This window comes from Tachypleus tridentatus, chromosome 7 (genome assembly GCF_004210375.1).
Source record: "Tachypleus tridentatus isolate NWPU-2018 chromosome 7, ASM421037v1, whole genome shotgun sequence".
Classification (NCBI taxonomy): Eukaryota; Metazoa; Arthropoda; class Merostomata; order Xiphosura; family Limulidae; genus Tachypleus; species Tachypleus tridentatus.
In genome coordinates, this window is record NC_134831.1 from 135,180,875 (window position 1) to 135,208,641 (window position 27,767).

At 34.9% G+C, this 27,767-nt stretch overlaps 1 protein-coding gene across 3 annotated transcripts in view; it reads left to right on the forward strand.

Moving 5' to 3' along the window:
• Positions 1-27,767, forward strand: part of LOC143256662 (uncharacterized) — a 104,175-nt gene that overhangs the window by 61,704 nt on the left and 14,704 nt on the right. For all 3 annotated transcript variants that reach the window (XR_013031431.1, XM_076514162.1, XM_076514163.1), the window contains exons 2-4: positions 7,540-7,745; positions 14,946-15,081; positions 27,082-27,215. Coding sequence is in view for 2 of the 3 variants with exons in the window: in XM_076514162.1 (XP_076370277.1) it covers positions 7,540-7,745; positions 14,946-15,081; positions 27,082-27,215 (476 nt within the window). In the remaining variant the exon portion in view is untranslated. The remainder of the gene's footprint in view (positions 1-7,539; positions 7,746-14,945; positions 15,082-27,081; positions 27,216-27,767) is intronic.

The window sequence follows — 27,767 nt, forward strand, 5'->3', positions numbered from 1 at the left end:
TACACGACACATAACTTTCGTGATATTAATATTTCGACTATACCAACTGACGTATACAGTATATATTGCTCATTTTAAACGGAAACGAACCTGCAGTAACTAAAAATATATGTTTCAATTATTCATTAGGATGTAATTTCAACAACTGACCTGTTTCAGTGCATCCTATTTTGAAAGCATACAAAATATTAGCATTAGTGTTATGTTATACCTCCATTTTGAAAGGGCACGACATCCATTTTTGTTTCATAATTTACAATTGGGTTTTACACGTAACACTCGGCATATTTAGTGTGATAGGCTGGCACAGGACTTGCAATGCAGCTCCAGGCATATTATGATTCTTCTGTCCTTCAGGAAGTATTTTAAAATAACGCATAGGATCCGAATTATTTCAGGTTGAGGATCTGAATTGGCTATTATTAAATACACGTTCACCGTGCGTAGCGTTATAGCTCTTATTTTATTTGTAAGCTTGAAAACACTTAGGATCTATGACTAGTCTATCTACGAACAAATCTATGATCTAGGCTTATTTTATGTATGAATAGGATCAAGATCCAGGACTAGTATATCTATAAACAGACTTGAGATCTAGGACTAGACTAGTTATAAACAGACTTAAGATATAGGTTTACTCGATGTACATGTTACTTACTATCAGTATTTAAGGCGACCACATTGACTCAGTGAAGTGGATTCTAATGTTATTTACTTTGTGAAGACTTTGAAAAGGTTTTATACATTTCTAATCTCCTTATATTGAAGATATAACATCTTTATCGATTAAATGATTAAAAATATCTTGAGAAGAAAACAAAAGCTGTTGTAACATGAAGTTCAATTTAAAAACCGTTGTCACGTGAATTTTAATTTAAAAAACTGTTACCACATAAATTTTAATTAAAAACTGTTCCAAATTATCGAAAAGTTGTTAAAATATCAAAGTGGAGGCAAGCTTCCTCAGCCTGTAGTCATACTTTGTTAACCACACCCCAGAGTGTGTTGACTTTTCTGCAAGGTGGATGGACCGTGTTCAAGTGTCCTGATATTGGTCGTTTCAGAAGTGACTGGACAAGTTGGGCGTCGTCTTGCCAGTTTGATATGTAAACGTTCTGTCAAAGCTTTTATTCATCTTTATAAATCAACGTATGCTGCCTTTGGTGATAGGTCGCTACATCTCTTCAATAGCTCTTATATGCAAATTAAAGTCATTAGTTAAGCCAATTAGGAAGAATAGAATCTGTAGCACGTATGGCAAAAGAAGTGCTGTCACATGCACAGCGTGATGTTATTATCAGCTTTGCTAAAATGCTGGAAATTCCCATGTAAGGTTAATGATATTCTAAGTTTGAGTGTCTATTTTCTCTTCTCGTAGAAAAGAGGCTTCATTACTAGCTTGACGAAGACTTGACTAGAAAATACGGTTGAACATTACTATGCTTTCAGAGTTGCTAGCACTTCATCCTTCCATTCTTTTCTTCACCAACTTCTGGACCAGTATTTCCTAAATAAAAAATCAAAAAGGCTTGGCAGGGAAAGTGTAAATTGTTATGAAGTATTTTCTACAGTCTAAAATGTACAAATTTATTTTCGTTGCGTCAGGATGATATCGGTTTTATTAGCTTTTACTAAAGGGATTGCTGAAGTTTACTTTATAATGTTAAATGTATTATGTCACAGACGCAATTTGCTCTAATGTAAACACAAATTAAAGTGTCTTTTCCCAATAAAAATATTTAAATTGTAATGTCGAGAAATTATCTGAACGTTAGCATTATATTTGTTTTGAATTTCGTGCAAAGCTACACGAAGGCGATCTGCACTAGCATTTTTATTCTTCACCAATGGCAGATTTAAGGTTGTATAGGCCTAGGGGCTAATATTTTTGAGGGTCCTACGTCCATGTCATTTTACATAGAGTGTAATTATCAATGGGCTCCCATTAAGACCACGAGCCCTGGGGCTGAGCCATTCTAGCTCCTACCTTAATACGCCACTGTTCTTCACAAAACTCATGTGTCAACAGCTTAAGCAATCATAAATGAGAAACCATCATGAAATACGTTGTAATAATGTATTTTGAAAAACCATGATGGATGGTGTTATAAATTTTCATAACATATACACGAAATGTCACGTTTTTAACCGTAACTTGTGTATAGAAACAATAATAAAATATGAAAAGTGGATATTTAAAGTGAGCGAAAACAAAGCCAACGAGATTAAATTTTATTAACCATCAAAACACCTAAATTTACCACAAAAATATTTGAAAGGTAGATTTCTAGCAAGGGAATCTGTTATAGCCTTATCACAAAATAACGTCATCTCTTTAACCCTAACTTTTGCTATAAATGTCAAATAAGAAAACTTTGCAAGACGTTGTACTCAAACAATTTCGAGTGAATACGTGTAATATTAATATTGTTTGTAATTTTTTTAAACAAAGAGGTAAACACTAAGGAATATATTCTTGTGTTTAAAAAAAAGCACACATTTTTTCACATAAACCCGGAAATCTATAAGTTCACTTATGTTTGGCCCAATATTAGTTAAGCCTTTATTAAGTATGGTCTATATTAGACAAAGATATAAATTAATATTGTAACGTGTACATTTGTTGAGTAAGTTTAAATAGTGTTAAACCTTATCTGACTTAATACTATCTATGAATAAATTTATAATATTATTCTACCTATTGTTAGACCTTTGTAAACCTTTGAAAAGTTTTTTTTTATATGTTGTACAAATTTTATACTAAAGTATATGCCCACCAGTAGAATGTCTATGGACTTACAACGCTATAAAACGGGTTTCGATACACGTGGTGGGCAGAGCACATATAATCCATTGTGTAACTTTGTGCTTAAATTCGAAAAAAACAAATTATACTCACATCACCGTTTGGCTGCATCCGTTGAAATAAATTGCACGCGCATGCGCATTTAGACAGTAAGGTATGCACGCATGATCAATACAGACAAAAACTGTGTATTATTATTATAGCAGATAGCTTCGTATTTAAACAGTGATGTGCATGTTTTGTTAAAGCAAAGCCAAATCGGGCTATCTGCTGTGTCAGTCAAGAGGAATCGAAGCCCTTACAGCTTTCTCACCAGAGGACTTAAACAATGATAATACAAACCATTACTACAATACTGCCGTTTAAGATTAACCATTTAAGTAGATTTGAAAGGCTGGCAAAAGCTCAGATAAAAGTATTTAGATAATCATTAGAAGAATGCGAAAATTCTTTGGATTATACTGTATTATCCTTGACCACCTCTAAAAAGAATAAAAAAAATTTAGTTTCTTAATCGCGTTTGAAAAAAAAAAGCTGTATAAAAATATGACGTAATAATTAAGAATTTTCTTTGAAATAATAGAGAGGCTGAAATTGTTTGTACTAAAAATAAATTCGGAGCCTTATTATCTCTTTACAGTCAATGTTTGTACATATAATCATGTTCTATTTGGGAAAAGTGAGCGTAGATTTACAGCATAATTCACATTGCAAAAGGCTACGTCGTAAAGCTGTCATGTACATAGCCTACAACCCCACCCTGCACGCTTTCAATAGGTTATTTAGTGTACGAAGATGGTGATTTCCATGTGTCCGTTTCAACATTTTGTTCGCTAAGAAATCAATAGGTGGCAAAATCCTCGTTTTACTCTCTAGTTACCTGAGACATGCATTGATCAAACAAATGTGTCATAAAAGCATTATTCGTCGCTTTTCACATGCTTCTCCGTAGGACAGCGGTAAGTTTACAGACTCTAAAGCTGAGATTCAAATCCCCCTAGTGGGCACAGCAGATAGCCTAACGTGGCTTTGCTCTAAAACAAACAAACAAAACCCTTTCTTATTTTTGGAGTGAAAGTACGAAATAATACAGTACCCTTGGAGTAGCCGGATATTTTAATGTGACTGAATTCACATAGGATAAAAACATATTTCATAGCGTAATAACAAACAAACACATATGGTTGGGGGAAGAATGGGCCTTCTAGACACTGAAAAATCCCCGATGAGCCAGGGCGACATCGAAAAACTTGTTTTGGTGGTTGTTGTTAAACATTGTTTAAATTTATCAGGTATCCAGTTTCCTGCTAACAACTTTTGATGAGTGATAAATTATTTCCATCTTTGATAAATTATTTCAGTTTGTGTAACTCCATGGTCAATTCCCCGAAAGGGGGCCAAATACCGTCAGGAGATGTCACCTGTTTTAACCATTCGCATTCAGTATACAGTAGTGTGTTGTCTGTCATTCAGTCAGTAGACATGAAAATGACGTCACATAAGGGTCGATTAACACTAGTGCTTGTACTTTTATGATGTCAGTAAAATATGCGCATGTAATGAATCACGAGAAGTATTATGTACTCTGTAGTCTACAACACGGCATGGCATATGAACTTGAAAATTAAGAAATGACAATATTTGTTATGTTTAATTTTAGTTTTATTAACTCTGGAAACAAAACACGTTCATGGACTCTGCGGAAGTACATCCAGTATAGGCCTATACTTTACTAAGACAAATAATGTATATTTACAGATTTTTACAATGTAATTTTATTTAAATTCTGACAGTATGAATAGTACTCGCACATATTATAAAGCTATGCACATTTAAACGCAACAACTATTCTCTCAGAAATCGTTCTTTTCTAATTTATTTAAGGGTCGACATGCTAATAATTTCTGCCTGGCAGTTTTTAATCTCTAATTACTCATGCATATGGAATCAGAGTAAATGGTTTACTGGATAATTTTGTTATACTTATTAAAATATCCGAAGTTATAGTTTTGAGAGAAAATATATTGATACAACTATTTAAAATTAGTTCGTAATAAATGTCAGTAATTGAGCTGGGGTTCGTCAGTTTTCATCTTATACATATTGTGTTATTTTTGGGCTTAAGATTCTTCTAAAGTAGGTGTTTGTGACTTGTTGGCGATAAATTCAAAAAATAAACGAACAGCGCTCACTTCACTTGTTTTTAAAATAATATATACGTTTGTTTGTTTGTTTTGTATTTCGCGCAAAGCTACTCGCAAAGATCGCTGTTTCAACAGAGCAAATAAAATGCTCCCAAATTCAAATTAGGACCGCTTCCTATGTTTGCGGCTACAACGCTCATTAATAGCCTTATTAAAAATGTAGAGTAATTAGAATGGGCCATTACATTGCTGTACTTTAAATCACGTTTCAACACACTTGCATTACTCATTCATAAGTTTCTGAACCTGAGCAAAAATGTAGTAATTGATCAAAACGTAGTCATTTAAACCTAATCAGGAGTAATTGATCAAAACATAGACTTTTTTGTACTTAAAACTATACTTTTTTTTTACGCAGTTCTTTGTTGTTTCGTTCCTTATCATCTACAGATAATATTGCGTGTTATTGATTTAAAATTATCTGAGGTAAAGAGTTATGAATGCCCAACTGTAACTCATAAAATCGAACTAGTTATACTTGTTGAAATTAGCACTTTCCAGATAGTCTTTTCGTTGATCAGTATAGAAGTGTTAAATAGAAGTTAATTTCATATTGCGTGAATGGTGTTAACAAGTTACGTTTGACCTATACTGTAGGATCTCTTAAACCAGTGAATTATTTTAAAACTAATCCGAGAAGAGTTCGAATAATACTTTTATAAACTCAAATACGTTTCCTCACGTTAATGGCTTCATTTAACTTTACTCTGTTAGACTTTTCAGATTGTTGTACTGTCTAAGCCTCAATAAGACTGGAGAATAGTAATTCAGCACTTTTTTATTCAAACAGATTAAAAAATTAGAGTGGAGGAACCAGTATTTAATTATTTTGTTGTCGATGAAGTAGTATTACATATAATCAGAATGCATTGTGGTTCACAACAACAGACTGATTCTCTTAGGGTTTTAAAAATACTTGTTAGGGTAAACGCTTTATAGCATTATGTTCATTTGTTTTTTTTTAATTACCGCAATTAAATTGTTTTGGAATTTCGCGCAAAGCTACTCAAGGATTATCTGCGCTAGCCTTCCCTAACTTAGCAGTGTCAGACTAGAGGGAAAGCAGCTAGTCATCACCACTTACCACGAACTCTTGGGCTACTCTTTTACCAATGAATAGTAGGATTGACCGTGACATTATAACGCCTCCACGGCTGAAAGGGCAAGCATGTTTGGTGCGACGGGGTTTCGAACCCGCGACCCTCAGGTCGAACGCCTTAACCCACCTGGCCATGCCAGGCTCACAGCATTATGACTCCATAACAAACAACAGTAATAACTTACGATCCCTTTCTTTCCATATATATATATCTCACATATCAAAAAGGACACAGGCTATAATGTAAGATGTGCCCTGGATTGTGGAGGTAATTGCGGAATAAAACCCACATAACGATGGGGTACACCGCCTATCGGTCTTGTTTTGGTAATCAAAATGTTTCTTCTTCACAGGTTTGGTCTTACTCTTTTTAACGTAGGCTTTTCTTTTCATGCTTTCTTCAAGTGGTATATTAGTACGTTTGCGGACATAGAAAGAAGGTGAGAAACCGGATTGCCTTACCCGTGGTAGATAGAGCACAGATAGCTAATTGTGTATCTAAGCGATTAACTACAAACAAACAAAACATTGTCGTTCTAATATTTATTTAACTGTTGAAATAATGCTTTTACATACGCACGTATCTATACAAATTTAAATTTTAAGTATATATATTTGAGAGAATAAGCGAAAACACAGGTTATGTTACTAGTAATTTATATCAGCAAGAAATTGACTTAATGTAATAAACGTCTATCAAATATTTATTGATTATATTAATGACAATAAATAAAGCAATCCATAGCTTCTTTAGTAATTTAATTATGCAAAAACTCAAACATATTTGATACGCTTCTGTTTACATATTGTTAGAACCGGTGCATATCAAAAGGGATGATTTTTCTTAATGATTGAAACTAATCCTTCAAAGTTGTCCTCCCCTGATAATTAGGTTTCGATACCTGTTATGTGCTTTAGAACAAAGAACCTGTCAAACCTGTCAAAATACTTGACAATCATTTCATTCCAGAAATGAGGAAAGTGCCACATCAGAAATCTGTTTAACCTTGGAAATGTAAATATATCAATTGTTGTTGTTTTGAATTAAGCATAAAGCTACATAATGGGCTATCTGTGCTCTGCCCACCACGGGTATCGAAACCCGGTTTTAGCGTTGTAAGTCCGCAGACATACCGCTGAGCGACTGGGGGCGTAAATATATGAACTTGTAAATTATGAAATATTTTACTTTCATTTATCAGTCATAATATATATATATATAGAAAATATGAATTTTATTAATAAATTACTCATTATATTTTCATGTTTTTTTACAAAGTAAATTCATAATAATTTTCTCATAAAACAAGGATTTTTAATTTGTTTTGTTTCACGAAATTAATTCAGTTCCATATTTCTGTTATTCTCACGTACTTATAAACTAATATTTCTATGATCAAGAAGTAAAGTAGCAAGCTTCATTTCCACAGCCGTGCTGAGCTTGAAGCTGACAGAACTCGACGTTCCTTCAGTTGTCAAACAGGGCGCACCCGTATGGTTGTATTGTGGATATGACCTGGAGGAAGATGAACTGTACTCCGTGAAGTGGTATAAGAACCACGTGGAGTTCTACCGCTACTTACCCAGTGATGAACCTCCTGGACAGAAGTACGATTTGCTTGGTGTGCACATCAATGTAAGTACGTTTAACTCAATCAAATACACATTGTGGACGTAGCTCTAACTCAATATACATAATGCGCGAACCTTAACTCAAATGTAAACAACGCACGTAGTTTCATCTTAATTCACGTATATAACTCTCTAACTCACTATACCCACGGTGATTGAAATCTCTAGCTAAATAATTAAATCTCTAACTCTCAAAATACACATTAGCAGCCGACTCAAAAAAAAAAATCAATACAAGTAAAAATAAGGTTACCTGTTCAAACATAGGTAACAAACAAAATTGATATTTGTAACCCAAACTACATCTGAACTGTTTTATGTAATGTGAGTCCAAGGTTTTACGTTTCTCAGTGTTTGTTGTCTTGTTGTAGCGTTTTGTTGACCCAGCCTACAACTTTTGATTAAGGATTGTACGGCCCGGCATGGCCAAGCATGTTAAGGCGTGCGACTCGTAATCTTATGGTCGCAGGTTCGCATCCCCGTCGCGCCAAACATGCTCGTCCTCCTAGCCGTGGAGGAGTTATAATGTGACGGTCAATCCCACTATTCGTTGGTAAATGAGTAGCCCAAGAGTTGGCGGTGGGTGGTGATGACTATCTGCCTTCCCTCTAGTCTTACACTGCTAAATTAGGGACGGCTAGCACAGATAGCCCTCGAGTAGCTTTGTGCGAAATTCCAAAACAAACAAACAAAGACTTACCGCTGTACCAGCGGGGAACGTTTAGCAAAGTGAAGCAGTAATTACACCGATTTAAAACAATGTGTCATTCCCGCGTTTCGTTTTAAATTCACGATAAAGAAAAAAGGAAAATGTCACTTGCATATTCTTTGTTGATGAATTTACTAGTGGACGCAACAGGAGAGGGGTTTTAAAAACTTGTTGGTTACAAGGGTGAATTGTGTATCTGAGGTTCCGTAATTTGCATTTGGTTACCTCGAAAACAAAACAAAAAAAACAATCGTGTTTCTCGGGTTGTTTGTTTTGAATTTCACGCAAAGCTACACGAGGGCTATCTGCACTAGCTGTTACCAGTTTAGCAGTGTAAAACTATATGGAAGGCAACTAATCATCATTTTGCACTGCCAACTCTTAGGCTACTCTTTTACCAACGAATAGTGGGATTGACTGTCACAATATAACGTCCCTACGGCTGAAAAGGCGAGCATGTTTGATGTGACAAGGATTTGAACCCGCGATCCTCAGGTTATGGGCCGAGCTCTTTAACTACCTGGCTAAGCTTGGTCTACTTACTGTTTGCTAAACCTCACTATTTGGTCTGGCAAGACTAGCACCCCCTTCCCCCATTGGCGCAGTGGACTTACAATTTGCAGCTTTGTGCTTAATAACAAACAAACAAAAGCAAGAGTAGCCTGATATTGGCTACCTCCTCCGTTGCTTTAAATTACGGACGTCTAGTAGAGGTATCTCTGAGGTCGCTGTGAACAGTAATTTGTTGAGTAAGATGACGTTTCGAAACACATATCATTTCAGAACGTTCACTATGTTGTTCTACATTAGTGTATGTTCAAAGGAAAACGATGTTTGAGATTTAGTTTTTAGAACTGATAGGATAGATATTTATAATTTTTATAATATTGACTGTAGTCGGGTGTTATTAGCTATAAAACTTGAACTATACTTAGTTCAGAACGTTTAGCCAGTCACTTTAATAATTTCAATTTATTTATTAGATAAGATTGAGACACAACAACCCCTTTACTCCTACAATAAAGGAAAACGGAAATCAAAGTAAACAAATGACAAAACATATCTCTTTTTATTTAAACGTTTTTTTTTTTCTCGCCATTTATCGGTTTAAGGTTACGAATGTTAAGGGCGTCTTCAACCATTATCAATGTGGACCGCACATAGCTTAGTAATTAGCGTGCCTGACCGCAGATCAAAAGGTCCAAAGTTTGATTTCCCCCATATGAGCTGAACACTTTGACACTTTCAAGTGCAGGCGTGTTATGAAATCGACAGCGTGTGTGCGTGTTTTTCTTATAGCAAAGCCACATCGGACTATCTGCTCAGCCCACCAGGGGAATCGAACCCCTGATTTTAGCGTCGTAAGTCCGGAGACATACCGCTGTACAAGCGGGGGGCGAAATCGACAGTAAATCCGCCTATTAATTGGGTTGAATGCGCCAATATTTGTAGCAAGTGCTAACGACAGGTTGCCCTTCCTCTAGTTACATCTCAGAACTGTGGAGTTGTTTCTGTTGTGGAATTAACCACTGCACACCTGTTTGTATTGTGGAGATACAATGGCCCTCTCTATCTATATTGTGGAGTTGCTATGGTCCACTCTGTATATTGAGATCCCTAAGCACGTTTCTTAAGCGCAACAGATGATCTTGAAAACACGAAACACGTACTTCTGAAAAGATAAATAAAATTTTATAATCTTACTTTGTACAAGGTACGTTCTTGAATTTAAACATTTTGTAAAGTAGAGTCACATCTGCGGACAACCCATATCAACATCTATTGATTTAATTATAAATCATGTTAATCAAAGACATTTTGGCAACATCTCTATATTAACCACCTTTTCGAAAGTAAATATGCATTTCTCCGACAAATGGTCGAAGGTCGTCTGGATGAATCACGTGTTTTATGTTGCAGAAGTAGATGTTACATTTTTTAAATCTGAACAGTAGGTTAATTCGACACGTGGGTAAAAGACCAAACACAGGGACCTCAAGGTTCAGGCATAGCCATCCTTGATTTAGGCTGCTGTCAAAAGAAAAGGCAGTTGATCAGTATCAGTTGTAACGTATATAACATGGCTGACTGTCACACTTGTTACGCTTTTACAGTTGAAAGTGTGCAGTGTGTTAAGCGTTAAATAGCGGCTCAAACCTTGGACCAACTGTTATACAGCCTGACATGCTAATCTCTAAGCTACACTCAGTTCATCACAGAAATAAATGCATGGTATTATTATACTTTTGAAGTTAAATATTAATATACATTTTGCCAGATGAGGGAAACAGACAAACATATTTTCAATCATAGCCTCATTTTGAAGCCAGTATCATTTTGAAAGTTGAAATTATGATACCTAATAACTAGTGGCTTCCTTAATTGTGTGTAATTAGTATGGCATAAGATAAAAGTTATTTTTGTACTTTTTTAGCACAAATATACACAACGTACTCTCTGCGTTCTATCCACCGCGGGAATGGAAACCCGAGTTTTAACAGCGTAAACACCTAGACGTATCCTTGGACAATGGGAAGACATTCTTTTACTCAGAGTTACACAATGGCCTTATTTATTCTCCTTAAGGAATCGAACCCTGCATTTTGGCATCGAGTACGGAAGTACGCCAAATAATACGTTTTAATACTTTCCACGCCCATGTAATCTCACAACTTACACACAAGAATCACATACACACACACACACACACACGCACAAATGTAAACTGGTACCGCTACATCAGATTTGACAAAGACGCCTCCCGCTGTTCTTTACATAGTTGAAAATGATTTACGTACACAAGTCTAAAGATACAAGAACTCAAATCACTCTCTTGCGAGGATTTATGATGCATATTTTGTGTTATTACATAATTACGTCCCGACTACTGATGACACTTTCAATCGTATATTTTTTATACTTTCGTAATTCAATACAAAGAGCTTATACGAAAGCTACGTTTTAAGTTTCTCTTATACCTGTTGAAGTTCTTAAACATTACTGCAGGTAAAGTCCATCCGGTGGCTCATTGTTAAGGCTAAAAATCGGATTTCCATACCCACGGTAGACAAAGCACAGATATAACAAACCTACAAATATAAAACTTTTAATCTATACTTCCCATCGGTCCGGCATGAACAGGTGGTTAAGGCACTCGACTCGTAATCCGTGGTCGCGAGTTCGAATCCTCATCACACGAAACATGCTCGCCCTTTCAGCCGTGGTGGCGATATAATGTAAAGGTAAGTCCCACTATTCGTTGGTAAAAGAGTAGCCCAAGAGTTGGCGGTGGGTTGTGATGACTAGCTGCCTTCCCTCTAGTCTTACACTGCTAAATTGGGGATGGCTAGCGCAGGTAGCTCTCGTGTAACTTTGTGCTTAATTACAAACAAACACATTCAAAATATAGTAGTTGTAATGTTATCTTACAGAAGTTATTTTCACCCATAATGCTATTTAGCAGTTTATTTAAAAACATGTTTATTCACATTTTCTCTCATAGTTATGATTCATCTGTCATAATAATTGTTGTTATTATTTTTATAATATATTTTATGCTAATAAAACTAACTTTTTAAATATATATATCTTTAAACAAATTGAATATATTTATAAAAACTATAAATTAATTATAATACCAGTTATATTTGTTACAGCATAACAATAATAAGCATATTGTATTTTTAAATTCTACATTTTTTATTCGGTTTGTTGGGAGACGAATGTATGAAAGTATTTCAACCACATTATGTACGCAATGTTAATTGCCAACAAAACATTTCGCCCGACACCAAATTGTGTTTCCTCTTTTTATTAGTCCACTTTTAAAAGGAAATGTCATAACAAATCTATGTAATTTGATTTGTTAATAATTATTAAATTACAACACAGTATATACGAAATATTGGTTAGTATTTGTAATTAAGCATAAGGCTATACAAAGGGCTATCTGATTTCTGCCCGACATGTTTCTGGCGTTGTGAGTCCGCAGACAAACTATCGTGCTACTGAGAGGTTTGTTTGTTTGTTTTTGAAATTCGCACAAAGCTACTCGAGGGCTATCTGTACTAGCCGTCCCTAATTTAGCAGTGTAAGACTAGAGGGAAAGCAGCTAGTCATCACCACCCACCGCCAACTCTTGGCGGATCTTTTACCAACGAATAGTGGGATTGATCGTATTATTATAACGCCCACACGGCTGAAAGGACGAGCATGTTTGGCGCGACGGGGATGCGAATCCGCGACCCACAGATTACGAGTCGCACACATTAACACGCTTGGTACTGGGAGGTATAGACAAAAGAATTAAATTCTACAGAATAGAAGGGAATGAAATTTCATAACTTCGAATTAGCTTACCATCCACCTCAAACTGTTCATAAAAGTCTTCAGCTTAGAAACTAATTTTATTTTTTGTTTAACTTTAACCTTAAATGGGTTCCATAAATGAATTTGTTCACCCTCAGTCAAGCAAACATTTGTCACACTTGAGATAATATTTTAACTACAAAGCTCAACAGAAGAGAAACGTTCTTTGCATAATTCGCCCAAATACTTGTATAATTAATTATTATTAACGACTCTTATTCCTCAAGAGATAATCTAGGTCGACAATGTGATGAGTAACAACTGAAGAAGATAAAATCGAATAATTCCAAAGTTTCAGTTTAAAAATAGATGCTGAATTGCTTCATTATGCACATTACTTTAGTTAAATAATCAGTCGTGATGTTGATTCACATGCATTAAACAGTTATTAACAGTATATGCTTAGTAAACAATAAAAGGACAACATTTCACAATCATATCCTATAAATCTACTACAGGTATTCCTCCAAACACTGTACGAAACACTTCTCGCCAATAGATGTCGCGTGTGGTCATTTATTATTTAATATCTTAGTATAGTGAAGTTTGTAAGCTATGATTTGTTGACACAAATAAAATGTTAATTTTTGAATATCCTGAGCATCAGAAAAAAACAGAAAAATTAGGCAGAAAAATAATTCAATTTCTCAGTTTGTTACCTGAAGGTTAATAGTTTGTACAAACAATTGGCATCACTCAAATAAAGCTGTAGCATTTATTAAGCCCTGCTGTTGTTAACAAAGATATAGTTTACTCTATCAATACACTCTTTAACAAAGGTTTCGTGATAAACAGTATTACCTTGATAATATTTCACTATTGGACTAAGAAAAAAAGATTTAATATGTATTAAGTAGGAATCGGAAAATTTTGTAAATAAAAGAGTAAAATATGCCTGAACGTTTCTTGATTTTACAATACAAAACATAAAATTTTAATTTATTTCATGCATAGATATAAAGTAAACTTTGACTAAGGACACTTACTAGTAATTTTTTTTCAAATATAACTATGTTTAATCATTTGTATATAAAGGTATTACGTTTCAATACTAAGTCAAGTAAGTTAATTTCTTCAAAATTTAAAAGGCTACTTGGAAAATAATGATATTTCGAAATAAAGTTATAAACATTCTTATTAGTTCTTTGAAATAAACAAAGTACCGTTACAATAACAACTATTGTGGTGTTAACTTCTTTTACTGGCAAAGCATGATTACAATCTATACAAATGAACATCAATGTGTTTGTCTGTATGTCTGTTCCTTATACGTTTCCACATTTCTTGATCAATCAGTACCAAACTTGACACAATGATTCAGGATGACATTAGAAAGGTCATGGGAATTAAAACCTCCTCAAATTGTGTATCTAATCTCGGTAAAACTATCAATATTGTATATCCCCCAACATTAGAATGGGCTATGTAACCACTATTGCTAGAATTCTTGAAAACATTATATATTTGGCCCGGCATGGTCAGGTGGTTAAGGTACTCGACTCGTAATCCGAGGATCGCAGGTTCAAATTCCCCTCACATCAAACATGCTTGGCCTTTCAGTCGTGGGGGCGTTATAAAGTGACGGTCAACCCCACTATTCGTTGGTAAAAGAGTAGCCCAAGCGTTGGCGGTGGGTGGTGATGACTAGCTGCCTCCCTCTAATCTTACACTACTAAATTATGGACGGCTAGCGCAGATAGCCCTCGTGTAGCTTTGCGCAAAATTCAAAACAAACCAAACCATTACATATTTCTTTTCAGTATTGGTATAGTTATGTTTCTATTGCTCCATTAATGTTTATTATGTTAAAGAAAAAATAGAAGCACAGTTTCTTAAAAATTGTTAAAAAAGAGTTTTTATTTCACTCGTCCAAGGGATGGGTACTCTGGCAAGTAATTTATGTTTTTCATAAGACAGTGGTATTAGGCTTATTGTAATTGTAAACACTATGTTCCTGTCTTTTAGGATTTTTGAAAGAAGATGATTATACGATGGTATTCTAAGCACACTAAGCCTAATACTGTTGCCTTGTGACAAATATAACTGATTATACTTACGCTTTGCTAGGGAAAACCGTTTACACATTAATAATTGTTACCAATTGGACATTTTTACATTTCTATCTAGCTAAGCAAGTCCAACCAAACGCATGTCTACTTGGAGAAAACTGATGTTAATAGTGAAGGATCATATGGCTGTGAAGTGTCGACAGAAGCGCCCTCTTACAGAACTGTGAAAGCAGACAAGAATATGAATGTATATGGTGAGCTATTTCTATTTCTGTTTTTTGGTTTGTGACTAGACGATGAATAAAAAGTTATGCAATTTTCGAGTATAATATCTGAAAATGTAACTTGATTGAACATAACATAAAGGTTTACATCAACCAGAAGTAGCTTTTGAAAATAATTAAAACTAGTTGTAATTTTCGAATTTAAATTAATGCACGAATTTGTTTTCATATAGAAATGTGGAACAAAAAGATATATTATACATATGAAGTTAGATGTTGAATTTGTTTGAGTTTCACGGTATAATATTAATGTATCATTAAAGCAACATTATTTTAATGTAAAATGAAAGAAAAATTTTCAAATTATCTTAAAATCTAAACGTGCTATTCTGTAATGAAATGTGATGCAGAAAATAAACTGTTGCTTCATTACACAAAATGGATATTCATTCGTTTTTTCATTGAAATTGAAATATCTATTATGCAATGTTGTTTAACTAAAACTTTACATTTTGGATTTGAATTGATTTTGTTTCAGCCATAAACATATAATTAGGTTTTCTTTACGTATGAAATTGCACATAAATTTAAAATTTCTAATATAGTTGAAACAAAACTTTACATTTTGAATTTGATTAGATTTTGTTTCATGGCTTTTGTTGTTATGTTCATTATTGGATTACACACACCTGCATATTTAAACTTCATAAAAGTTGTTTTGGTTTTAATAACGGATTTTCTATAATTCAGCTACGCAGATTTCGAAAATAATGTTCTTTTTTCCAGTCACGTTAGGATGTTTTTTTTTTACAAATCGGAAAATTAAAAACAACAACTATTTTTAAAATCAATTTATTATTTCTTTTACCATAATGAACATTTGTTATTGTTATGATTGGGTTCTAGAACGATGGATAAGACTCTGACGTCGCGATTGGTCTAGAGAAATCTATGATCAGTGGCTGTCAACATTTTAATCAGAACAAAAATGTGACTCGATTTCAATAAAAATTACTGACTTATGTAAAAGAACATATGACGTTTTGTGATAAAATTTGTACTTCATAAGGAAATCTAATATCATTTTCGGTTTCAGCGTGTAGGAATTACTTTAGAACATGAACACATTTGAAGAAAATAAAACCATTGCAAGCCTATGTTGTTTACCGGAATACGCAGACTTCACGTGCAACTTTTTTAAAACAGTTTCAGTTTTTTTCTTCAGATTGTTGTCACTTTTAGTTAAGTCATGTTGACTTTTACACGTTCTTTATTTTCTGAGTTTGTGATATATCAAATATTCAAAGTTTTAGAGTGTCGTGTTGCCAAATGATTGAGATGAGGAGCTGGTATTAATAACGATATAACTATTAGGACTATTATTCTCGCCTTTATTATGTTATTATATTTTTACATCGTTTTGACCAGCGAATTCTTCGGCCGTCGTTAGGTGCTATATCGGACACCCCCCAGTAGCACAGCGATATGTCTGCAGACTCACACCGCTAAAAATAGGATTTTAATACCAGTGGTGGGCAGAGTACAGGTAGCCCATTGTGTAGCTTTGTGCTTCATTACAAACAAACTATATTAGACAATTTTGTTTTTAGTGTTAGTTTGTCCATGGGTTCGGAGGTTCTGGTTGTGACACATACAAAAAAGTCTTATATAAAACCTGAAGACAGTTGGATCGAAACGTTGTGAAAATAATAACACGCATGATAAAGACGAAAATAATAGTCCTAATTATAATACCATTTGAAAGTTTCCACAACCAAGATCTGTACTAGCAGTTACAAATCATATTCTAACCATGCCTCTGTTTCCATATTACCAACACTAATACGCTATAACATATGTAAATGATGTTCCTACCATTAGGTACTATTCACATCTATGTCTATACTCAGCTGTAAATGTTTCGCTTTATTTGCCGTTTCGTATCTTTTGGTAATATTTACATTTATACTGACACTTGGACATGATTTTCCTATATTTGTATTTTTAGTATTTATATTTTTAAATGAACAGTAGCGAAAAATATTCCAACCTCGTTGGTTCTCTTGGTACTGTTTACTTATATACTGTCTATTGTGAATGGTTTTCCTGTATTCTGTCTTTTCGTATTTGTATTTTGTAGACGAAGAGGTTGGAATATTTTCCATAGCTCTTCGTGTACAAAATACAAATGCGAAAAGATAAAATACAGGAGGGCCTGGCATGGCCTAGCGCGTTAAGGCGTGCGCTTCGTAATCTGAGGGTCGTGGGTTTGCGCCCGAGTCGCGCCAAACATCCTCGCCCTCCCAGCCGTGGGAGCGTTATAATGTGACGGTCATTCCCACTTTTCGTTGGTAAAAGAGTAGCCCAAGAGTTGGCGGTGGGTGGTGATGACTAGCTGCCTTCCCTCTAGTCTTACACTGCTAAATTAGGGACGGCTAGCACACATAGCCCTCGAGTAGCTTTGTGCGAAATTCCACAAACAAAATACAGGAAAATATTCCAACCTCGTTCGTTCTCTTGGCACTGTTTACTTATATACTGTCTATTGTGAATGGCTTTCCTGTATTTTGTCTTTTCGTATTTGTATTTTGTACACGAAGAGGTTGGAATTTTTCCATAGCTCTTCTTTTCGTATTTATACTGTATTTTGGTTTCCTGTACACGAAGAGCTATGGAAAATATTCCAACCTCTTCGTATACAAAACACAAATACGAAAAGACAAAATACAGGAAAATATTCCAACCTGGTTCGTTCTCTTGGTACTGTTTACTTATATACTGTGTATTTTTTACTGATTTTTTCCTACCGTGTCCTATCAGTACTTTTCTGATTTCATCGTCTAAAACTTTCAGTCGATCGAAACTTCGTTACTGAAACCAAAAACATAGGTAGAAGAGTTGGCTTAAGGTAAAGGTAATATTTTTGTTAAGACTTGGAGGGCTTACAAATGCATTGCTAATAGCTCGTACGGTTACACCATCAACAAGGAAAAAGAGATTGTGAGAAAATGACATTGTTATACATTATCAAACAGCTGTTAAGATAAAAGTAATGTAAGAAAAAACAACTTTAAAATAATTCCATCTGAACCACTTTGCTATTTTACATACAGAACATATAAAATGTGAGGAATTTTTGTTCATAATGCATTAAAAATACGAGATTTCATAAAGGATATATAAAAACGAAAATATAAAATTCTTAGCTGAGAAAGCACGAAATTGTGAAATTTTAAAATTATCTCCGCTGACAAGTCCTTCTAGACTTTGGAGATTACTTTTTATCGTCTTCTCAAGTACTTAATTTAGTAATGAGACGAAATTTTGTGTTCGAGTTCTTTTCTCAGGTCAGTTGAATTCACAATGTGAATATCGATTTGGAAACATTTAGAACTACAAATTAAATACTAGATAACAATTTTGAACATGTGCTTATTTTACTCATAAAAATTAACATTAGTTTGAGGTTAAACAAAATTTTAACTCGTGCTAATAGTACAGACTATGAGTTATAAGAACTTAAAATGTAACATAAACTTCCGATATGTTAGTATAATAGAAGTAATTACACATGTTTAAAGGCGAAGCTTTTAAACCTATAATTATGAATGAAGTTCATGACACATCGTGGTTCAAACGTGTCCTAGCATTTTGCGTGTCCAGACTGTGAATCTGAAGGTTCATGTATTCTGAGTCATGTTTTCATCAAACTTTCGCTTCCAGCTTTAAGGCGTTCCCCGTTAGTACAGCGCTAAATCTACGGATTTACAACGCTAAAGTCAAGGGCTCGATTCCCCTCGCTGGACTCAGCAAATACCTTGAGGTGGCTTTGCTAAATGAAAACACACAAACACGCTTTGAGGCCGCATGTATACCATAAAGGTGACGATCAAATCCTATATTTGGTCAGACGAATTGGCGATGGGTGCTGTTTGGAAGTTGCTTTTTTGTCTAGGCTTCGCCCCCCAGTGGCTCAGCGGTATGTCTGCGGACTTACAACGCTAAAATCCGGGTTTCGATACCCGTGGTGGGCAGAGCACAGATAGCCCATTGTGTAGCTTTGTGCTTAATTCAACAACAACAACAACAACTTAGTCTAGGCTTTAATTTCAAACTTAGAAAGGGCCGCTCGCTCGCAACTCTGCTACCTCTGTGTAGTTTTACACGGACTTTCAAAACGAAAACTCTTAGTGACGAGAAACACACTTGAAATAAAAATGTATCTTAGAACGGCTGGTATGGGTATTAACACTTTTACTAATAAAGCAGAGAATAACCTGAAGATGACCTAGGAAGGTCGAAACGTTGCTCTCTGCTTTATTAGTAAAAGTGTTAATACCCATACCAGCCGTTCTAAGATACATTTAAACAAAAACTGTTCAATCAGATTTTTAAATCTATTTTTTCTATGTTTTCTGTACGCCATGTTGCTTATGTGTTCACGAGACACAAACATATACATATAAAACGTGAACAGAAATGCCATAAACGTTGCAAGAACTTTCAGTAAATCCTGCAACGTTTCTTATATGTTTCACAGAAAATGAGTGGTTTTACTAAATTTTATATTTTCTGTTTAATTGCAGACACAAAATCGTACTTCTAGTAAATTGTAATTTCAATGTTAATACCAGATTATTTTACTCTCGTATTTACTACAGTGGCAGAACAGTATGTCTGCGGACTTACAACGCTGGAAACCGGGTGATGAACAGAGCACAGATAATACATTGTGTAGCTTTGTGCATACTCCAAAACACACAAGCAAAAACAATGGAAGATGTTAAATGAAATAACAAAAAAGTGTATTTTATATTGTTGCGTACATACAATTTTGTTGAATAAATTTACATAAACGTAAGAGTAAGCCCATCCATGCTCATGGAACGAGACAACAGTATTGATTTGTTTTGAATTTCGCCAAAGCTACACGAGGGCTATTTGCGCTAGCCCTTCCTAATTTAGCACTGTAAGGCTAGAGGGAGGACAGCTAGTCATCACCACCTACCGCTAACTCTTGGACTACTCTTTTACCAAAGAATAGTGAGATTGAACTTCACGTTATAACGCCCTCACGGCTGAAAGGGCGAGCATGTTTAATGTGAAATGAATTCAAACCCGCTACCCTCGGATTACGAGTCGAGTGTCTTAACCACCTGGCCATGCCGGGCCTGACACAACCGTAATCAATACGGTTAAGACGTGTGACACAAGAACTGTTTAATTTTTGTAACTAAACAAACAGAATGTTACTTCTGACATCCAATCGAATATTGATAAGCTAAAATTATATCTTAGTACCCTAGTGGCAGAGCGGTATGTCTGCGGACTCAAATTGTTAAAAACCGAGTTTTGATACCCTTGGTGGGCAGAGCACAGATAGCTCATTGTGTAGCTTTGTGCTTAATTGTAAACAAACAAACAAAATTGTATTTTAACAGTGTTAAACTGTATTAAATTTTTGTTTACGTATATATTAAGTTAAAAAAAATGAAAATATTGTGTTTTCCTTATAGCAAAGCCACATCGAGCTTTCTGCTGAGCCCACCGAGGGGAATCGAACTCCTAATTTTAGAGTTGTAAACCCATGACCTTCAGCTGTACTATTGGGAGGGAAAAATTAAGCATGCTCTGGTATAAGGGGTATTCGAACCCTCAACCTTCGACTGACGGGTCGAGTGCATTAATCACCTGACCATGCCGAACCCTAAAATGAAAAGAACAAGTGAAACTATTTTTTTATTTTAATTAGGCTTGAATAACAATCCAACTTTTTCGAACTTAACGGATATGCATTAAGAACTTTATCTGTAATTACTAACGAGCCACACACACACACACACACACATTTTAAAGTACTCTAAAATCTGTACTGAAACATCAGAAGTTCATTAAATACCCGGTTACTTCTTAATTAAAGTAATATTTTTATTGTAACGAAAGCTGTAAAATTTATTTCGTACCCAATAAAAATATTTTTGTTGTTGTATCACCATGTGAAGCCTAAAGAAATGAAACTGGTAATTTAATAATAGTTTACTTAAATATCTTATCTACAGGCGAGTAAATTCTCTCTTTTTTCAGCGGCAAGTTTACGAAATTATAATGCTAAATTATGGGCCAATATTTCCCTCGAGGGACATAGCACAACCTATTGTGCAGTTTTACGCTATAAAACCAAACTAGCAAATGAATAAACCAGAGGGTAAATTTCTCTAACAGCTTTAACCGTTACAAATGTGATCCGAGTGTTGCCCCAGTGGATCCAACGCTCAGTGATTGGTGCCCCGCAACCACGAATCGTACTCTGGGACCATGTGTGCGTTGTAACGCCAACAATCAAATTCCACTCTTTGATTAGAGTAGACAGTATTTGCTATTGATTATCTGTCTTCTCTCCAGTTTATCATTTCAAAATTAGGAACGGCTAGTGTGTATATCCCTCCTAAGAATCCAAAGCTAAGAATTCAAACAAATATCTGCTTGTTGATAAAATGTTTAAATTACAGATTTCCTATCTCATAGATCTAAATAAAGAAACGATTGAAATTCATCTAATCCTAAGAGGAGTCATTTTCGTATATATTTTATTAGACAGTTCGGCGAAGCTCCGGTGACACCCGAGTCGACGATTGTAGCAGCAGGAAGTATGTATCTTTAAAAACGTCTTTCAAAAAACTACTGTCAGAAAACAACATTTCATTTGAGATTGTGGCCCATTTCATTTTTATATTCTGTTTTTTTTTATCCCTATCTGTCAAGGTGTTCCAGAGATAATCGAGTAGAAAGAAAGACAGTAAAACCCGTTTGTGCTTTGGCGTGTTCTGATTGAATGGAACTGTCATGGTTGTATATGCGAGATTACATGGGTTTGTCATTCATTTTGTTTTTGTAACATTTTCTCAAAAGACGAAGAAAAAATCGGGTAATCTGGCACAATACTGAAAAAGGCAGTTCTATTTTAGGTGTTCTAAATATACAACTTTTCTATTTATGTAATACTTCTATAAATCACTATTTTAGTATTATTGTTTAGATATTCACATCTAGTTCATGATTCGTTTATAATATCGCTTTTATTTATTTTCGAATTAAATTTGGTTTGATTTAATATTATTCATTATTGGTTAGCTAAATCTGCAACAGTTTGTTTGTTTGTTTTTTTGAATTTCGCGCAAAGCTACTCGAGGGCTATCTGCGCTAGTCGTCCCTAATCTAGCATTGTAAGACAAGAGGGATGGCAGCTAGTCATCACCACCCACCTCCAACTCTTGGGCTACTCTTTTACCAACGAATAGTGAGATTGACCGTCCATTATAACGCTCCCACGGCTGAAAGGGCGAGCATGTTTGGTGCAACCGAGATTCGAACCCGCGACCCTCAGATTACGAGTTGAACGCTTTAACCCACCTGACCATGCCGTGCCCAAATATACAACAGAAAACAGTTAAATATGAATTGGTATTTATGTTATTTTAGCCATAGTAATTTCAGTCATCTCCTCCATTTTATTTCTATGCATCTTATATTAAATCCATCACGTGATTTGAAATGCAAATTATTATCAATCGAATGTACGCTCGTAAATGGACATGTTGTAGATTTCACTTCAATACAGTGAGTGTATGGTTGTCATGAATAGAAATGGCAGCCTTGCAAATACGTTGTGTGTTTGAAATCAGAGCATTGACGTCACTATTCCAAGAAGCGTTCTTTACCTATCTTCATAAGATCTTGTGCATGTCTAATGCTTGATGAAACTCAACACCACTCCCATGAACTTCCCATACGCATGTAATTAGAATAAGGTCTGATGAGTGTCCAGACCTTTTCATTCTTTCAACCTCCTATTATTTAAGGAATTTGTCATTTAGTTTAGCATATTGGGGAGAGGTGGCGCTGTTACCGATTATACTGATGCCAGGGACAAATTCACCAACATATGTTAGCACAAAACGTCGTAAATGAGACTCCTATAACATGTGACATTAATGGTACCAGTTAGACACGATGGAATGGTCAGCACGTATGTCAGTGCTTATTCCTTCTAAAATCATACATCTAGCACCGCCATATGTGTTGCTTTGGTGCTTATTGCGGATCCTCTTCAAATGACTATCCGCCTTTTGTCCACCTAGAAGCGGACGCTATTATTCTGTAAATATTGCATTTCTCCACTGTACATGTTCATGGTCCCTTCGTACATAAACAGAAATTTGGCTTACATGTTGCAAAAAAATAGATTACTTTGGGGATACAGGCCGCCCTTATGAATTTTGATTCTAACCATCTGCATGTTGACACGTCATTCATTTCTCGCTGTGAACATCTTACCGAGTCTTAAAACAAATATCCTACTATTGCGTCGAGCTAGAATTGAGAGACAGTGGTAATCGTTTTGGGTTTCGAGCAATGGTATATGTCCTTCTTAGTTGTCTAATAATTTTTACTTTTGGTCTGTGAACAATTACACATTCTAATATCAACACGTTTAGACTCTTCTACGACAATGTCCAACAATTTGTTGTAATTAGCTAACATCCAACTGTCTGATGGGTCTCTACGTGAGTCGAAAGCTAAATTTTTTTTTACAAAAAAATTGAAACACTTTGAACACTTTGAAGTGATAAATGATGTAAGATTGTTTACATAATTATCTTTGTGGCATATTCTGAACGACCAATCATTTGTATTTCAGATGACGTTATTAATTATAAAATGCCTTATTTGCATGATAATGAAATTAAGAAGGCGATTAATAATATTTTGTTATTGTGTCTTTACCACCGTCTCTTTAAATTTACAAGTGCAAGTTATTTGGTAACGTTTTTGCAGCGTAGCTTCCAAAGAAACAAACATTTGCTGTTTTTTTGTATTTTATTAATTTTGCGCAAAGCTCCACGAGAGTTATCTGCACTAGCCGTCCCTAATTTAGCAGTGTAAGACTAGAGGGACGGCGCTTAGTCATCACCACCCACCGCCAACTCTTGGACTACTCTTTTACCAACGAATAGTGGGATTGACTGTCACATTATAACGCCCCCACGGCTGAAAGGATGAGCATGTTTGGTGCGACATAGATTCGAACCCGGGACCATCGGATTACGAATCGAACGTCTTAACCCACCTGGCCATGCCGGGCCCAAAGAAATATTTAGTTAGTACAAAGCAAGTTTTTAAAAACCCCTAAACCTAATATCAGGTATGGACTTAGTATATGCAGAAGATATATTCTTAAAATATTTTTATTAACAAAGTGAATAATACGCGGTATCTAAGCTTAATCCTTGAATTCACATATATAATATTCCCTTTGTTTATTCAGTTCTATTGTTGGGCAACAATATAAAAATAATCAAACCAGCTTTTGTCTTGAACTTTTACTATAGATTTAGAACAAAGAGCTGTTATAATACTCAAAAAAATCTTAGAAAATTGAAAAAAAAAGTGTTCATATAATTTAATGATGAACTGGGTAGATCAGCACGCTCTATCTTCTTTTTTTTTTAAATTTTCAGCTGTTTCAGAATAATGTGTGAATATAAGTAAACAGCATATGACTATAGCACATAAACTTGGAAATAACTAATAAACACCAGTACTGCTAAATCAAACTTTATCTTTATAGAAGAAACTGAAGTGTGAGGGAAACTAACGCGTGAACCACAATGAGTATTTTTAGATTTTTGAGTGCTACTCAAAGTTGCCCCTCTAAAACGGAAGCCTAAATTTAGCTATACGTCAATAAAAAATAAAAGCCAAAGCATGGCTATTTCAACACATATTTTTTGACAGTAATAAAAATTATCATTAAAATTTAATACATTAAATTATAATAAAACTATTGAAGTCAATTTTTCCTGCAATAAACATGACATGTGAGATACTTCATTATGATTTTTAAGCGTAACACAATGTCTTGTTTAAAGAGTTACAGTATCTAAAGGATATAAAAAATCTGAATTTAACTGTTGTTGTTTTTTACTTTCACCATCTACACATCTGAAAATCTTTGCTGCTTAAAGTCTAATAGATGGAAAAAGGAAGTTTAGAGCAAGTGATGGCATTTCCTATAATACAGTGTCACATTTCCTTAGTTTGGCATGTTACCTACTACTCTTTTTTGTTTCCTATACCAGCCTATAAGATAAATACACCAGTCTTCGTAATGGATGGTTTTTAGCAGCAGAAATACAACGTGCAAAATAACACACAACAACTTCGATTTTACTGTGGTCAATATCTTCATCTGGCGGCAGTGCTTCAGAATTTGACGTCTATCATTGTATGTGGAAACGGACGTTTATTCGATATTAAAAAACCAAAAATCGACAAATGCACTCGCAAAGTGCAATTAGTGCAACCATCTGCTACTAAATCTCCCCACCACTTATTAAATTCACCGTTATCCATTACGATTCTCTGCTGGATGGTTTAATATTTTTTTTAATATATTATTTGTTGTTTAAGAAAAAAAAACGTGTTACAGTTTTCACCAAACACACGAAAACATTGTTGATCAAAATTAAACTTTGAGTTATAGCAAACGTAGAGAATATATCCAGATATATTTTTTTTATATTTAATGTATTTATATTAATCAAATGTGAAATGTTGGTTTGTTCATTTTAATTTCACGCAAAACTACATGAGGGTTATCTGCGCTAGATGTTCGTAATTCAGGAGTGTCAGACTACATGGAAGACAGCTAGTCATCACTGTCAATTGCAAACTCTTGGCTTACTGTTTTACCAACGAATAGTGGGATTGACCGTACTTTATAATGCCTTCACGGCTGAAAAGGCGAACATGTTGGGTGTGATGGAGATTCGAACCTGTGACTCTCAGATTACGAGTCGAGTGCCCTAACCACCTGACAATGCCGAACAAAACGTGATATATTCAGCTAAGTTCTTAGCGCAATGAATTACACACTGATACTTCAGTTAAACATCCATACCTGTGAAGCTAAAATATTTTAGTGCCATTTGACAAATTTATTTTGAAAATACTCTCCAAAAACTTTAACAGTGAAAACTTGTTACACTAAAACGTTCAAGTTACGAAATTCTGCCAAAGTAAAATGTCAGATGACGTAGCTGTAATACACCAATAACACTCAAGTGCATTTGAATACAAGTAATGTAATAAAAAATCTTCACAGAGAAGTATTGGCTTGAAAAGTTTGGTAATTCTAAGAATGGAACTAGAGGCACGTTTAGAAATCTACTTTCATCGAAAGAGATTAACTGGTCCTTTCTGTGTAAGAACTTATCAAGAAACACATGAGTTGAGGTTTACCCAGAATTCTGTTCTTAAACTAAGCCCACGAAACTTTCTTTCATTGTGTGGCAAAATAATAACCAACATATAGACTGTTGTTTTATTATTATCGTGAAAAATGAGCGTGCGAGCGCGAGCGGTAAATGCACGTTTAAGAGTGACTAAGCACTTCGAATAATAAACTTATGTTCAAGCGTGACAACGTACTGTTGCACACGTGTACAAATGTGAAAGGAAGAGGTTGGGCTTTTTGACCGTGGAGGTTAATAATGGAATATAAGAACCAGGTATGATGGCATGAAGGTCATAACTGCTGTTGTTTTTTTATTTGGTGTTGATAATGGTGTTATAGACAGGTATATACTTTCAGCATCTCAGTATAATCCATCAGGCGCAGAAGGTCATTCATTACTATCGTGTTCTGGACAACTAGTTTGGTAATAAGTCGTAAAAGTGTTAAAAACAACACACGAAAGATATATAAGTGAACTTCACGTAATGCTCACAGCTCAAGTTCGACCACAAATATATATATATATGTGTGTGTTTTTCAATGATGGTATAAACTGAATTATGACAATCTTTGTCTCCTGTTTTCCATAAACGAAACAAGAATAGTGCATTTCCACTTTTTCTTCACTTAAAAGCTAGAATGAAAAGATTTTTGTTCGTGTGTTTCAAAGAGTTATTTACTTGTGTACCTAAATGTTTTATGTTAATTGTCTGAAACGTTCATGTATTATACAGTGTTACCAGAGGGGAAACCCATAATTGATGGAATAGATCGAATGTATGACATTGGTGAGTATGTAAACCTGACCTGTAAATCTAGACCGTCGAAGCCAGTAGCAGTGCTGTCCTGGTCAATAAACGGTCAGCCGGTGAGTAAGTTATTCGTTCTTAATATTTCATGTTAATTTAAAATGTGGACAGCGGACTGAAGCAATATATAAAAACGTACCCAACAAACAGGTATTCGGTTGTATAGTGAACGTGAATATTTTCCACACAGAAATGTATAAAATTATGAACAGTGAACAGCAACAACACATTAAGAGATAGATGAACAGATGTTTGATATTACACTAATGTGCGAACACTTGGTTGCGAAGTAAGTCGGTATTTACATTATTTCTAAGAATATACAAAAATGTTGTAAGTGAAATGTTACGAAATATTTACACATCAATGCACTAAAATGTGAAGAGTTATCTGACTATTTTTCTAATAAAAGTGTGGATAAACTAACCAATATTAAATATTTTGGCTCGGTATAGCCAGGTGGGTTAAGGTGTGCGACTTGTAATTTGAGGATCGCGGGTTTGTATCCCTGTCGCACTAAACATCCTCGCCTTTACAGCCGTAGGGGCGTTATAATGTGACGGTCAATCCCACTATTTATTGGTAAAAGAGTAGCCCAAGAGTTGGCGGTG